Source organism: Schistocerca americana, chromosome 7 (assembly GCF_021461395.2).
Source record: "Schistocerca americana isolate TAMUIC-IGC-003095 chromosome 7, iqSchAmer2.1, whole genome shotgun sequence".
Taxonomy (NCBI): domain Eukaryota; kingdom Metazoa; phylum Arthropoda; class Insecta; order Orthoptera; family Acrididae; genus Schistocerca; species Schistocerca americana.
This window is the reverse complement of record NC_060125.1, coordinates 379,481,672-379,495,343: the sequence shown is the minus strand read 5'-3', so window position 1 is coordinate 379,495,343 and position 13,672 is coordinate 379,481,672. Positions and strand designations below refer to the sequence as shown.

The 13,672-nt window shown below is 44.3% G+C and overlaps 1 protein-coding gene across 2 annotated transcripts in view; it reads left to right on the top strand.

The window, feature by feature from the left end:
* The window catches only part of LOC124622042, a 171,685-nt gene extending 161,238 nt beyond the window's left edge, over positions 1-10,447 (top strand). For both annotated transcript variants that reach the window (XM_047147601.1, XM_047147600.1), the window contains 2 exons: positions 685-1,042; positions 9,559-10,447. In XM_047147601.1, coding sequence (XP_047003557.1) covers positions 685-1,042; positions 9,559-9,626 — 426 coding nt within the window. In that variant the 3' untranslated portion in view covers positions 9,627-10,447. The remainder of the gene's footprint in view (positions 1-684; positions 1,043-9,558) is intronic.
* Positions 10,448-13,672: the final 3,225 nt, after the last annotated feature.

Genomic DNA, 13,672 nt, shown 5'->3' with positions numbered 1-13,672 from the left:
CATGTCTCTACCAAAGCCATCCACCATCACTGCCCAGCCCTGTCCCCACAGGTCGTCCAGCGTATTACGCTGCTGCCAGCCCGCCTCTCCCCCTCTGGGAGGACGGGGGGGGGGGGGGGGGAATCGAAATACAATAGAGAAAAAACAAAAAAAAGGCAACACAGTCATAGTTATTTTCGAGAGCAAGGCGCCGGATATTGCAAATTGTTGGTTCCTAAGCTTATGCGATAGAAGTAGTGTGAGATAGCAAGGTCGGTCATCGGAGGAGAAATTTGGACGAAAGCCACATTGGCTAACCGAAAGTAAGTGCTGGTTCAGTTGTCTGTCGATGCATTGGGTGAGAACCCTCGGGCAGGACGTCATGAACCAATAGCACGTGCTGTGGAGGATGACCGGACCAATAGACTTGTCTTCTTCTGCCCTTGAAGTGTTCCGTCTTCACTTTTCACTGCTACCGTTCTGGGTCTTCCTACGTCCCTTCTTCCTCCTGGCTGGTAAAGCATGGTCTGAGGTGGGATTTTCTCTACACTCAGGTATATCACAGCAGCAAAGACGTACTGGACCTATGAATCCTGCACTAAGTTTAAATCTTGGTTGTTAATATCCTAGACAGACTTTTTCCTTTGTTAAGCCGTACTTTGGCGCTGTTCTCCCTCCTGAGCGAGCGTGTTCGCTGCCCGGCAGGTGGAGCTGATGTGGCACTCGCGGTCGCTGTCGCACAGCGAGCCCCTGCGGCTGGACACGAGCGGCGTGAGCGCGCCCGCCGTGCGTCGCGAGCTGTCCGCCCCCGAGGCCGCCCCCGCGTCGGGCAGGCCCGCGCCGCCCCCGCCGCCCCCGCCGGCCCGCGGCCAGTGGCCGGCGCTGCCCTGGGCCTCTCTGTACGCTCTGGTGGCGCTGACGTTGCTGGCGCTCGCCACGCCCGCGCTCTACCTGCTGGCCGACTGCGCCTCCCGCGCCTGCAGGCGGACGCCCGCCCCCGCCGATGACAAGTGGAGCCTCATCGGCCACGAGGAGGCCGGCGTGCACACCACCGACCTGCCAGGTAAGCCACAAATCCACTGCTTCTACCGTTACTAAATTCTCCAAAACCTTTTTGTGTAGCTGATTCCCCAAAGCTCCTAAGCTTTAGGAAGGAAAGGTCATATTTCAGAAACACAAAGAGCGTCTGATAAAATAAAAAAAATTGGGGAAATTTGAGGTAAGGTCTTATGGGACCAAACTGCTGAGGTCATCCGTCCCTAAGCTTACGCACAACTTCATCTAACTTAAACTAACTTACGCTAAAGACAACACACACGTCCATGCCCGAGGGAGGACTCGAACCTCCGACGGGGGTATCTGCGCGGGCCGTGACAAGGCGCCTCAGACCGCTCGGCTACCCCTCGCGGCGTCTGATAAAATAGTTCGCCATTAACTCCTCGTTTCGATCATCTGGTTATCTTCAGATACCATCAAATTATTTAGAACTGCCTATATGGTGCCGTCACTTGAAATAAAAGCCATTTTATGTCCCTGCGTTGTAATGACGATAACAGTAAGAACGTTGTGATGCAGGCTGTTGTAAATAATTGTATGATTCCTGAAGGTGTTAATAAAGAAGTTAATAAATATTTAATCTGTAGCTCTTCGTGGATTCTGAAATATGACGTTTTCCAAGTGATCAAAAATGTTTTGTCTCACTTGTATATTTATCCATGTGTGTCATGGCCCTCCCCGGCGGTGGGAAATGGGAATGAAAGCTTAAGCGTTATAAAACTGAAGAAATAGCTTTACTGTGATATAAAAATTAAGAAGTAACAAAAATATAGCAATCTTTGTAAAGTGGTCATCTCTGATATCTGTGGAGTAACATTAAATACTGTGATGCTCCGCGCCATGAATCGTTCGAGGGGCGTTCAATCAGTAATGCGACATATTTTTTTTCTGTCAATCTTGTCGAATATTCCCGCTTCAGTCCTTGTAGATTCACGTTCCTATTGGTGGCGGCCAAAATAGCGTATGTAGCTGAGGTGCTTTCCAAGCAGACAGCTATAATTACGTTTCTTTTGGTGGAAAACCACAGCATCACAGATATTCATAGGCGCTTGCAGAATATGTGCAGAGTCCTGGCAGAGAACAAAAGCACCATGAGTATAGGGCCAGACATCTGTCAACATCGCAAAAAGGTGCCGCCAACCAGTCCGATCTCCCGCCTGCCGGCAGTTGTGACCCCTATTCGTCTAACAGCTGGGATAGTGAAAGATGTGTGTGCCTGCTCGGTTTCACGCCACCTGACAGAAGATCATAAATAGCTACTATGGACGATCTGTGCGTAAGTGTTTGCGCTTAAAGAGGCTGATGGTGGCAACTTTTTATTGAACATCGTCACAGGCGATGACACATGAGTTCATCACTTCCAACCGGAAACAAATCCATGGAGTGGCGCCACTCAACCTCCCCACCAAAAGAAAAGTCCAAAGCCGCAACCTCAGCTGGTAAAGAGATATTGGCGAGGTTCTGAGACTCTGGAGGGGTTATTCTGTTTGATGTCCTTCCTCATGGTGCAACGATCAACTCTGAAGTGTATTGCGCTGTCTTCATGCAACTGAAGAACAGACATCAGCATGTCTGTCGCCACAAAAATGCAAACGAACTTGCCCTTATCCACCACAATGCAACGCCGGACCCTAGTCTGTGAACGCAAGAGTAGCTCACGAAACTTACTGGTCTGTTATTCCTCATCCACCCTATAGCACTTTCCGACTTTCATCTGTTTGGCCCAGTGAAGAGTGCACTCAACGGGAATCAGAACGTGGATGATGGGGAGGTTATTGATGGAGCAAGACGTTAGTTCCAACGTCGACCAGTAGAGTACTAGCATTGCGGTCATATAGGTCCTCCCAGTACGATGGGGTAAGACCGTCGTTCTCATCAGAGATTACGTTGAAAAATAGAGTTTTGTAGCGAAAAGAGTGGGGAATAATAGGCTGTATTGGAATCCTGAATAAAGTCAACGTGCTTATAGAAAAAAATGTGTTGTACTACTTATTGAAAGCTCCTCGTAACATAGTCAGCTACTCCTTGGCATGCTGTCCTCGTTGTAGTCGAGACGCTGCTGGTCAGTTCCGTCCCACTCTTCGTCGGCGACTCTTTCTGAGGCCACTTAGAGCAGTCTGTACTAACACTGCCCGAGAGGCCGCGTGCACTGCCGGGTACCCCTCAACTCTCGCTGTGGTCTAGAGGGCGTAACAAGGTCCCTAATGGCGGGCAACTCTCTTGCCAGGAGAATACAACGACCTTCTACAGAACTCTGGCGACAATGAAACATTCACACAGAGACAAGCTCCAGTTACGTGATTGGCTGAAACACGCGCTCGAAGCTGTCATGCCCAGCCCACGGCAATTGTCGAAGATATTCTTACAGTATCTCGACTAAAGTATAGGCAACGCACCAGGTGACTCTGTTCCACGCATTCTGGGTATGTGGCATCTCGATTTCAGTACAGGCTGCTCACCAGGTGGCTCTGTTCCACGCATTCTCCGCATGTGCGAACAACTTGGTCAACACTGCGCGCGTGTGTTCAGCCAGAACAAAACTGTCACACGTGCTATGACCTGCCAGCTTCAGCTGTTTACCCATCCCAGCACAACTGAATCTGTGAGTGCCTGGCTGCCCACCTAGGGGCAGGCGAACTGGAACAGCGTGAACGAGAGTGTGACGACAAAACTCTAGTTTCTAATGGTGTCACACAGTCGGCTTCATGTCAGCAGATACTGCATGCCATTCCTCTCTGCTGATTCCTGCCCCCTACAGGAAAACACTCAAGAGATGGCTGTGGTGTGCTCTCGAAAGAAAAGGTGCATCACGGAAATGTTGATTGCAGGGCTGGTAGATTCCATCCTGATACTGCACAGTCCTCATTTATTCCCGATAGCCATGACAAGCATCCGACATCTGTACATGGTACAAGCCCGGTATGTCACTGACCCATCTCCTGGCTGGCCGGCCGATGTGGCCGTGCGGTTCTAGGCGCTTCCGTCTGGAACCGCGTGACCACTACGGTCGCAGGTTCGAATCCTGCCTCGGGCATGGATGTGTGTGATGTCCTTAGGTTAGGTAGGTTTAAGTACTTCTAAGTTCTAGGGAACTGATGACCACAGATGTTAAGTCCCATAGTGCTCAGAACCATTTAGACCATTTGAACCCTCTCCTGGCTGCACTCGTGTCATGTAGTCCTGAGAGCTACATTGGCACAGAGCCGACTCCAGACTATTCTACAACCATCGTTATGCTTCAGAAAAATCCTTCACTCCCTGGTGAAGAAATCCCGACTTTGTAATAACCCGTTCGTATCTCTTGTACCCCTTCTTCGCGCGTCACAGTACTAGGGCCTCAACAGTTAACCTTAATGAAATCCAAGAGGCCACACTCACTGACTGGATTAGGTTCCTTTCAGATTACGCCTATATAATAGCCCCATACCTTGCCACAATATACTACCGCTCACGCGACGAAAGATTCTTACCTAAAGACTGCACAATTGTACAAGTCACGCCAGTACATAAGAAAGGAAATAGGAATAATTGTCTGAATTACGGTTCCATGTCACTGACGTTGGTTTGCAGTAGGATTTTGAATTATATAGACCTCTACCGTGTTCGAAAATTACGTATTACCTCGAACAAAATGATCTATTCACAAAATTCGGATTCAGAGGATCTCGCTCGTCGTGAATCACTCTTTATTGTTATGAAGTAGTACTAGGATCATCGAGTTGAACGTTCCCCAAAGAAGCGTTAAGGCCCTGTGCGGTTCATAACGTATGTAAATGAGAAGATAATCTGAACAGTAATCTTAGATTATTTGGAGACAATGCTGCCAATTACCGTTTAGTAAAGCCATCAGAAGGTGAAGATCAATTCAAAAATGATATACACAAGATAGCTGTATGGCTACGAAGTTTCTCGCAGCAGCGACCGTGCTTAAAAATTTCTCGGTTCACTTGCCGCGTCAAACTCGGATAAAATTCCAATGTTACGATTATATTCACCATCATGTTCGTCAGGGACTGAAACTGACTTTCGTGAGCTGGCAAGGTTCCCTCTTTTATATCCTAAGAACGGCATCCGGTCGACTGGCGCTTACAGAGGTGGCACGCTCTACGTACATAAACTTCACTCGCGCTCTCTATCAAGCGTTGTTACAGTGCCACGCGTTGCAGCAGGAGGTGAACTTCGGGAAGTACCGTATTACTCTGTGTTTCTTTTTTTTTTTTTTTTTTTTTGTTTCTGCTTGCCAAGCGCACTCTTTCATGAACTGCTAAGTGCTAAATGACTGATCGAACAGTCATGGGTATCAGACGGACGACTCAACCAATATGTGTACAGAAAACCGACTGACACGGATCTGTATCTGAAGCTTTCACAAACCACCTCAGAAAAGAGCTGCTCTGAAGAACTTAGTAACAGAGCCAGAAGTGTTTCGTATATGGATCACCTCGGTTCCAAGATTATGCACGACGGTGTTCAGAAGCATCAGGACCAACACATGGCGCGGCTTCTATTCTGCAGTGCAACATCTATCAAGATAAGTGAAGTCCTAAACAGGCAAGGAATCAGACCACTCTTCCTGCCTCCCAGAAAAATTAAAGAAATGTTGCGACCAGTTAAAGATAGCCTCGGGTTAACAGCGCCGGGAATTTGTAACATTCCCTGTGAGGGTAGCAAGATTCACGTGGGCCAATCTATACGGACGGTTGCTGATCGTTGGAGCAAACATCACCAACAACTTACGTACAAGCATTTGGATAAATCAGTGGTGACACAAGATCTTGTTTAACCAAATTAGAATAGTGGCTCACGCTTCGAACTAATGGGACTTTGTGATCAGAGAAGCTGTTGAAAACAGACTTTGTGAAAACAACTTCAGTAGAGACACCTGCTATGTCCTTCGCAATGCATGGAAGCGTGCACTTGACAAGGATAAAACGAATAATTCACTTAGTTCACCGCATGATGCGATGGATAGCGATTCAAGCAACGTTAGAGAGTGTAAGCAAAGAAAGTCTGCGGACATAGAGCGCACCAGCTCTGTGCGCGCTATAATGACGTAATCCAGACAATCGCATGCCGTTCTGGGGGGGGGGGGGGGGGGGGGTTGTATAAGACTGGGAATCTTGCCAATTCACGACAGTCAGGTTTAGTCCCTGATAATGATGCTGGATCTTATCGAAAGGTTGGAATTTTATCTGTATTTGACGTGGCAAGTGAACCGAGAAAGATGTCTGTATCCTGCGAAAAGTGGCAATCGATTTCAAAAACTGAAAACTGTGTGTTCATCCGCGTGAGTACTAAACGGAATGCATTACCTTTCGGTTACACGATAAGTCCCCGATTCAGCTAAATATCCTGATTACAACTGCGTAGAACGTAAATTGGAACGATCGCAGAGAAAATGTTATGGGGAAGGAGAACCAAAAACTGCCTTTTTATATTCAGGACAATTAGACGAGGCAACGAACCCACTAAAGACACTGCCTAAGCTACGCGTGTCCGTTCAAAATGGTTCAAATGGCTCTGAGCACTATGGGACTCAACTGCTGAGGTCATTAGTCCCCTAGAACTTAGAACTAGTTAAACCTAACTAACCTAAGGACATCACAAACATCCATGCCCGAGGCAGGATTCGAACCTGCGACCGTAGCGGTCTTGCGGTTCCAGACTGCAGCGCCTTTAACCGCACGGCCACTTCGGCCGGCCCGCGTGTCCGTGCGGTATGGGATGACTACCAGACAGGATTGTCGGAAGACATCAGTAAAGTCAAAGAAGGGCAGGTGTAGTGAACTGTTGCGAAATAGAGGAGAGAGTATATCGGATATAACACGCGAGTTGCGCAGGCAGTCATTAGAACAAAGGCGTTTTTCGTTGCAGCAAGATCTTTTCACGAAATTTGTATCGCCAGCTTTCTCCATCAAATGCGAAAATACTCTGTTGACGCCCATGTGCGTAGGGAAAACTGATCAATGTAGTTAGAAGAAGAGAAATCAGAGTTCACTCGGGAAGACTGATGTGCTCTTTCTTCCCACACCTTTTTCGAGGGTGCGGTAGTGAAACAGTGTGATTGTGGTTCTGGTTCGATGAACCCTACTTACTTACTTACTTATGGGTTAATTGCAGCGTAGACGTAGGTGAAGACGATTGCATGCTGTCTGGGTTGACGAACACTATCATTGTCTCCAGAAAGCTAGCGCGTGGTTGTGTTGCGTTCTCCTCGTGCCACCTTGAGCCTTAGTTTGTAGTAAACGTCGTCAGCTGGTGTTGTTGACCGCGGGCAACCTCTGAGAAGGAGAGCTTCAGTGTCGTGTGTCTCCTAAGACCTGCTGAATAGTCTGAGAGGTATATTCTAGTTCTTGACGTAAAGTGACAATGCGCTCGTGGTCTAACCTTTAAGTGGCACTCCGAAGCATATTAACAAACAAAACATTGTACACGAAACGGCACTTTCCCGTTAAAGATTAAAGACAAAGGGCGCTCTAGTCAACTGGACTGAAAAAGCATGCTGTTTTACTGTCAACTACATATTTTCTGTGTTAGGTTCTGAGAATGTGTGGTTAACAGAGTACTGAGAATGTGATTTGTGGTTAAGAGAATGGCTAAGTCTTGAGAGTGGTGAAATATTTTATCTTTCTAGCGGTTTATTAAATTTAGAGGAGCGAAAAACATCCAACGAATATATGCCCATTCCACAAAAGGTTCTGATCTACTAATGTTTGAGACTACCTGGAATGGGATGGGTGACAGGAATCTGTTGTGTCTTTTTATAGAACGATGCCCTCTGCTAATAATCGCATCAGTTTGTCTCTAGCCAGACGTAGGCATTGGACCGTTACTGCGAGAGTGATGCACGAACTCTGAGCAAGAACTTTTTAAAACTTTATTCGAAAAAAAAATCTAGCATTAGTACCTACAATACTCCTAGTCATACTACCGGGAGAGTTTTCGAGACTGCGCGAGATAAGAAAAACAAGACTACTAGAATCCAGTCTTCCACATTTCAGTAGTCATTTTAAAGAGCTTTTCCAGTAAGAGCTTTTATGGTTAGGACAGCTTGTCTAAAACTACTACAGCAGACACACACTATATTTTCACAGAAGTTATCTGTCTGTATCGCACTTTATTCCTTCAAATGGATAACGCGTTTCGGCAGATTGCATCATCAGATCAAAAATTTAAAGAAACAGTACATCGTGTTACGTCAAACACGAGGAGACTTCAAAAAGTAAGTTACACATTGTTGTGGCTGGCTAAGTAACTTTGATTCGATGCTGCAGTACGCTTCAAGCTGACACAGACATATGGCACTGTTTCCATACAGGAAAAATGCCTTGTAGTCTCTATTTTTCCAAGAGTGCTAGTCTTCCAAGGTATGCAGGAGAGCGCTTGCGAAGTTTTAGAATGTAATTAAGGGGGAACTGGCATACGAGAAGCATTGAAAATGAGTTGTGAAATATGCCAGAACAGCTGAGACGCTAATTGCATTGCCTGCTCAAGGCAAGGCTCCAGGTTCCAGGCGGGACACAATTTTATTCTACGAGGGATTTTTAAAACAGCTCTCGCCCAACCGCAGAGTGACACATTCATTCTACCTTTCCATCCCTTTATCCAATCAATGCCGTCCGAGAACTAGTGTGGCACTTCTCCGATCACACAGAGAACCTGAATATCGGCTGTTATTACTACGGGGTCACCACTATCAAAAGGAGGAATCTGTGTACCTGTTCCGTCTGTGTCTTGTGTACATTGCGTTGTCAAACGTGATAAGATTTTACGAAGTATTTGCAAATCATGTAACTGATGCGGAGTAGGGAACCAGCCCATTATTTACCTCTGTGGATGTGGAAAACCACCAAAAAACCACATCTAGTCTGGCAGACACGAAACGAACACTAGAACTCACTCACCTTTCTGGATGGGTGTCGTTCTTCCCGCTGGAGTTTTCTTTCTTTTTTAGCATCTTGAACATCAGTACTGCATTTTCGTGGTCGCAGCTACAAACAGAGCATTTGATACGTTGAGTGTAAGGAATGATGACAAGAACTGTCATACTCTGCAAGTTCTCCAACGTGTGCATATGTCAAGTTGCTTCATGCTTCTCGTGAAAAATAGCACTAGTTTGTCGTTATCTTCGCACCCAAGCAACTGCAATATTTTGGTAGGTTATTTACTCATGTAGATCAAAGGTTATAAATTATACTCAGCCACTAGACGTACACCTTGACGGAACTAGCTACAAAATAGAAAACGGCTGAATGATTCGGCATTATACGCATAATTATTACCGTTTTTTTCTATTGAGAGTATCAGTCTAGCAGTATACTCCTACATTCAGTTGCGAACTTTAAGCGTATACAACCTTAGATCATTGCAGATTTGTGACAAAATGGAAACAATAATTTAATTTCTTAATTGTGGACTTCCGCGTTTATTCTTGTCGTAGACTCGTAAATGAATAGCGATGCATGGCTGCTCTGATGTACCTCCTGAGAGAGTAATTTATCTTTTCTTCCCGTCTGTCCCCAGATTCACGGCAGCACATACTACAAGAGACGCTTCACGAATCGAAGAGGCCACTCGAAGTGCAAGCTTGACTCCTCTGGCCTCAACTCTTGTGAGGGCCGTCAGCTGGAATTCAGCTGAACTACTGAGGAGTGTCTGGAACCACGTCTAGTCAACTACTTCGAGCGTTTTCTCATCAGTGGACGCCGATAGAATGGAAGGATTCCTCCTGTACATATTACCATAGGCTTCGTTTTAGTGATTGTGTTGTGTGTAACCTTGTCAGACAGAAAAAAGACAAAATACACCATTGTAAAGTGATTGGTATGTGAGTGACTTGAATGCTTTGCTTATGATGGATTAGCATGGACTGCCAAAATATAGAACAAAGTTTTCAGTGCTGAGCCGCAATGTGCAAGTGTTCTTTCAAGGAAAATTGGTCTACTGATGTCGATTGTAGATAACTGGTAATGCAATGCGTGAGCTTAGCAGACTTTATGTTTGTGAGAGGTGTTTGTTGTATAAATTGTATATCTAATGAGATTGACACTGTTTATTAATTGTTTTGTATTACCTCTCGAATGAGAACTAGAAGCATGGTCACTGTTCCAAAACCTCACAAATTACATTACAGAATGAACATTATTCGCAATTTTCCTGCTTACAGAGAGTAACATTCACTTTCTGGACTCCTAGCAAAATTCTTCTGCATATTTTTGCTGAGTTATCTTATTAATAGGGACTGTAATCTTCTGATTTCCTTAGTGTCATTGTTAAATGTATGGTACTGAACACTGTCATAAAATCCTATAACTTACAGTTAATTTCTTATGGACATGTAATGCCTGAGAAAGAAAACATAAGTGAACTGTTTTCTAAATGCTCTCTTCAATAAAACTTTTTTACGATATTATTCAATTATTTAACATTCATTCACCAGCTCTCACAAATTTGAAAACAAGAATTTCAGTTTTTTTGTAGACAAAGAATTACTTATGAACAAACTGCACCACTGCTAACATAAAAGAGACAAAATGGAACCAAACTATTGTTGTTAAACAATAGTTCTAAAAGGACAAAAAAGATGACTAGTATTTTGCATTGAACCATTAATACATAATATGATGACTGACCAGTTCTAACAACTTCACAATGATCCAGTATATTATTGAGAGTGTGTGATCTTTAGAAGACTAGTAGGAACAAACCTTAGATCCTTTCACGTGTTTGACGATGTCATTAGACTCCAAAGACAGTCTTAAATATGAAAAAGATGATTCAAGGAATTGGTGATGTCCTGTTCAAAGGAACACTATTGGTATTAGCATAACAGGCACAAAAAATACTTAAGGAAAACTTTTAATTCAATCTTGAAATAAGCATTGTCCATGGGACTTTCAACATATTCCACCAGGCTGGTGAAAATTAATTCAAAAATGTATCTCACTCTTTCCTCTAAAAATGCAAAGTTACTGCGTTATACCCACATATTTGAGGAAAGAATCATATTTAAAGCAACTAATAACAGTAATGAATGTATACATTACAAAACTGTCCAGATATCACATACTTTGAAGAGGTCTCCGCAGAATGCTGTAGAATTGGCACCAAATATAATGCAGGTCTCTCTTCATAAAATACTATTGCTGTGAGTAGCTATGTTACCTAATGGACACACCCTAAGTAGTAACTTCTCTAACCAGTATTCCACATGAGCAAACCAAATGCAGCTTTACCTGTTGTTGCTTGTACCTTAGTTAACTGGGCTATACTCAGCTCCATTTAAAAAGAGTAGCTCAGTAATATTGTAGGATTGAGCTACAGTTTCATGCCCTGCAGCTGACATGTGGCAAATAATAACATGAATTGGTGATGCTGCAGCGAAAGAGTCTATGCATCAGATAAAAGTGTGAGTTAATAAAATAAATAGTAACATTGAATAAGAGATAAATGAATATTTTGTTAAAAAAAGGTTCTACTCTAGGCTCTGAAGTTGATGTAGTCGTTGCCAAAGACTTCTGTTGAATTATATTTTTCCACGAAGGTACATCCAAATAAACGGAAAGTGCTCCCATGATAACCAGATATATTACAGACAGTTGGCAGTTGACAGAGTGCTGACACTAAAGTTTTCAGATAGTCTGTGTAGCCATTTATGGTGGCCACTGATTCAATATATAGAGGGATACTGTCAACCCCTTCCACATCAACTACAGCCTGAAAATAGACCACTGAAGCACCAAAACTGTTTGCAGCAAAATAAATAAAAGGACATCTCTAGGCAGTTTATTTTCTCAGAACAGTTAAGATCCATCATCCCAAAGACCTCCTGACAAAAGGATGGACATATAAAAAGAATAATAACCGTATTAAATGCAGCAAAATTGGGTTGAGAGCATTATTAGAATGGTAGCAGAATCCCCAAGGTAAACAGTCATCCAGACTTTCGAAAACTAAGTCCATTCTGTGATCACAGTACACAAAATTTTCTACAGTGCAGAATAATTCAGACTACAGCATGACAGTTGATACAATAACACATAACAGATAATGAGTAGATACTCATACTCTGTATGTTCTCAGTTCTTGAATTCAAATGGAGAAGTAAGAGCACGGTAACAGACATTCACTGTCTGAAATCACTCACCCAAGTGACCAAACTATACTCGTTCCCTCAGGCATGTCATCCTTCTTCCAAAACTATTCTAAATGTGTGTAGAATTCATCCCTTTGCTGCACACTTGGAAAGGTTCTGCCTCTACATGACTCCAGCAGTATTCCACCACTATCTACATCTACATTTATACTCCGCAAGCTACCCAACGGTGTGTGGCGGAGGGCACTTTACGTGCCACTGTCATTACCTCCCTTTCCTGTTCCAGTCGAGTATGGTTCGCGGGAAAAACGACTGTCTGAAAGCCTCCGTACGCGCTCTAATCTCTCTAATTTTGCATTCGTGATGTCCTCGGGAGGTATAAGTAGGGGGAAGCAATATATTCGATACCTCATCCGGAAACGCACCCTCTCGAAACCTGGCGAGCAAGCTACACCGCGATGCAGAGCGCCTCTCTTGCAGAGTCTGCCACTTGAGTTTGCTAAACATCTCCATAACGCTATAACGCTCACCAAATAACCCTGTGACGAAACGCGCCGCTCTTCTTTGGATCTTCTCTATCTCCTCTGTCAATCCGACCTGGTACGGATCCCACACTGATGAGCAATACTCAAGTATAGGTCGAACGAGTGTTTTGTAAGCCACCTCCTTTGTTGATGGACTACATTTTCTAAGGACTCTCCCAATGAATCTCAACCTGGTACCCGCCTTACCAACAATTAATTTTATATGATCATTCCACTTCAAAATCGTTCCGCACGCATACTCCCACATATTTCACAGAAGTAATTGCTACCAGTGTTTGATCCGCTATCATATAATCATACAATAAAGGATCCTTCTTTCTATGTATTCGCAATACATTACATTTGTATATGTTAAGGGTCAGTTGCCACTCCCTGCACCAAGTGCCTATCCGCTGCAGATCTTCCTGCATTTCGCTACAATTTTCTAATGCTGCAACTTCTCTGTATACTACAGCATCATCCGCGAAAAGCCGCATGGGACTTCCGACACTATCTACTAGGTCATTTATATATATTGTGAAAAGCAATGGTCCCATAACACTCCCCTGTGGCACGCCAGAGGTTACTTGAACGTCTGTAGACGTCTCTCCATTGAGAACAACATGCTGTGTTCTGTTTGCGAAAAACTCTTCAATCCAGCCACACAGCTGGTCTGATATTCCGTAGGTTCTTACTTTGTTCATCAGGCGACAGTGCGGAACTGTATCGAACGCCTTCCGGAAGTCAAGAAAAATAGCAGCTACCTGGGAGCCTGTATCTAATATTTTCTGGGTCTCATGAACAAATAAAGCGAGTTGGGTCTCACACGATCGCTGTTTCCGGAATCCATGTTGATTCCTACGTAGTAGATTCTGGGTTTCCAAAAACGACATGATACTCGAGCAAAAAACATGTTCTAAAATTCTACAACAGATTGACGTCAGAGATATAGGTCTATAGTTTTGCGCATCTGCTCGACGACCCTTCTTGAAGACTGGGACTACCTGTGCTCTTTTCC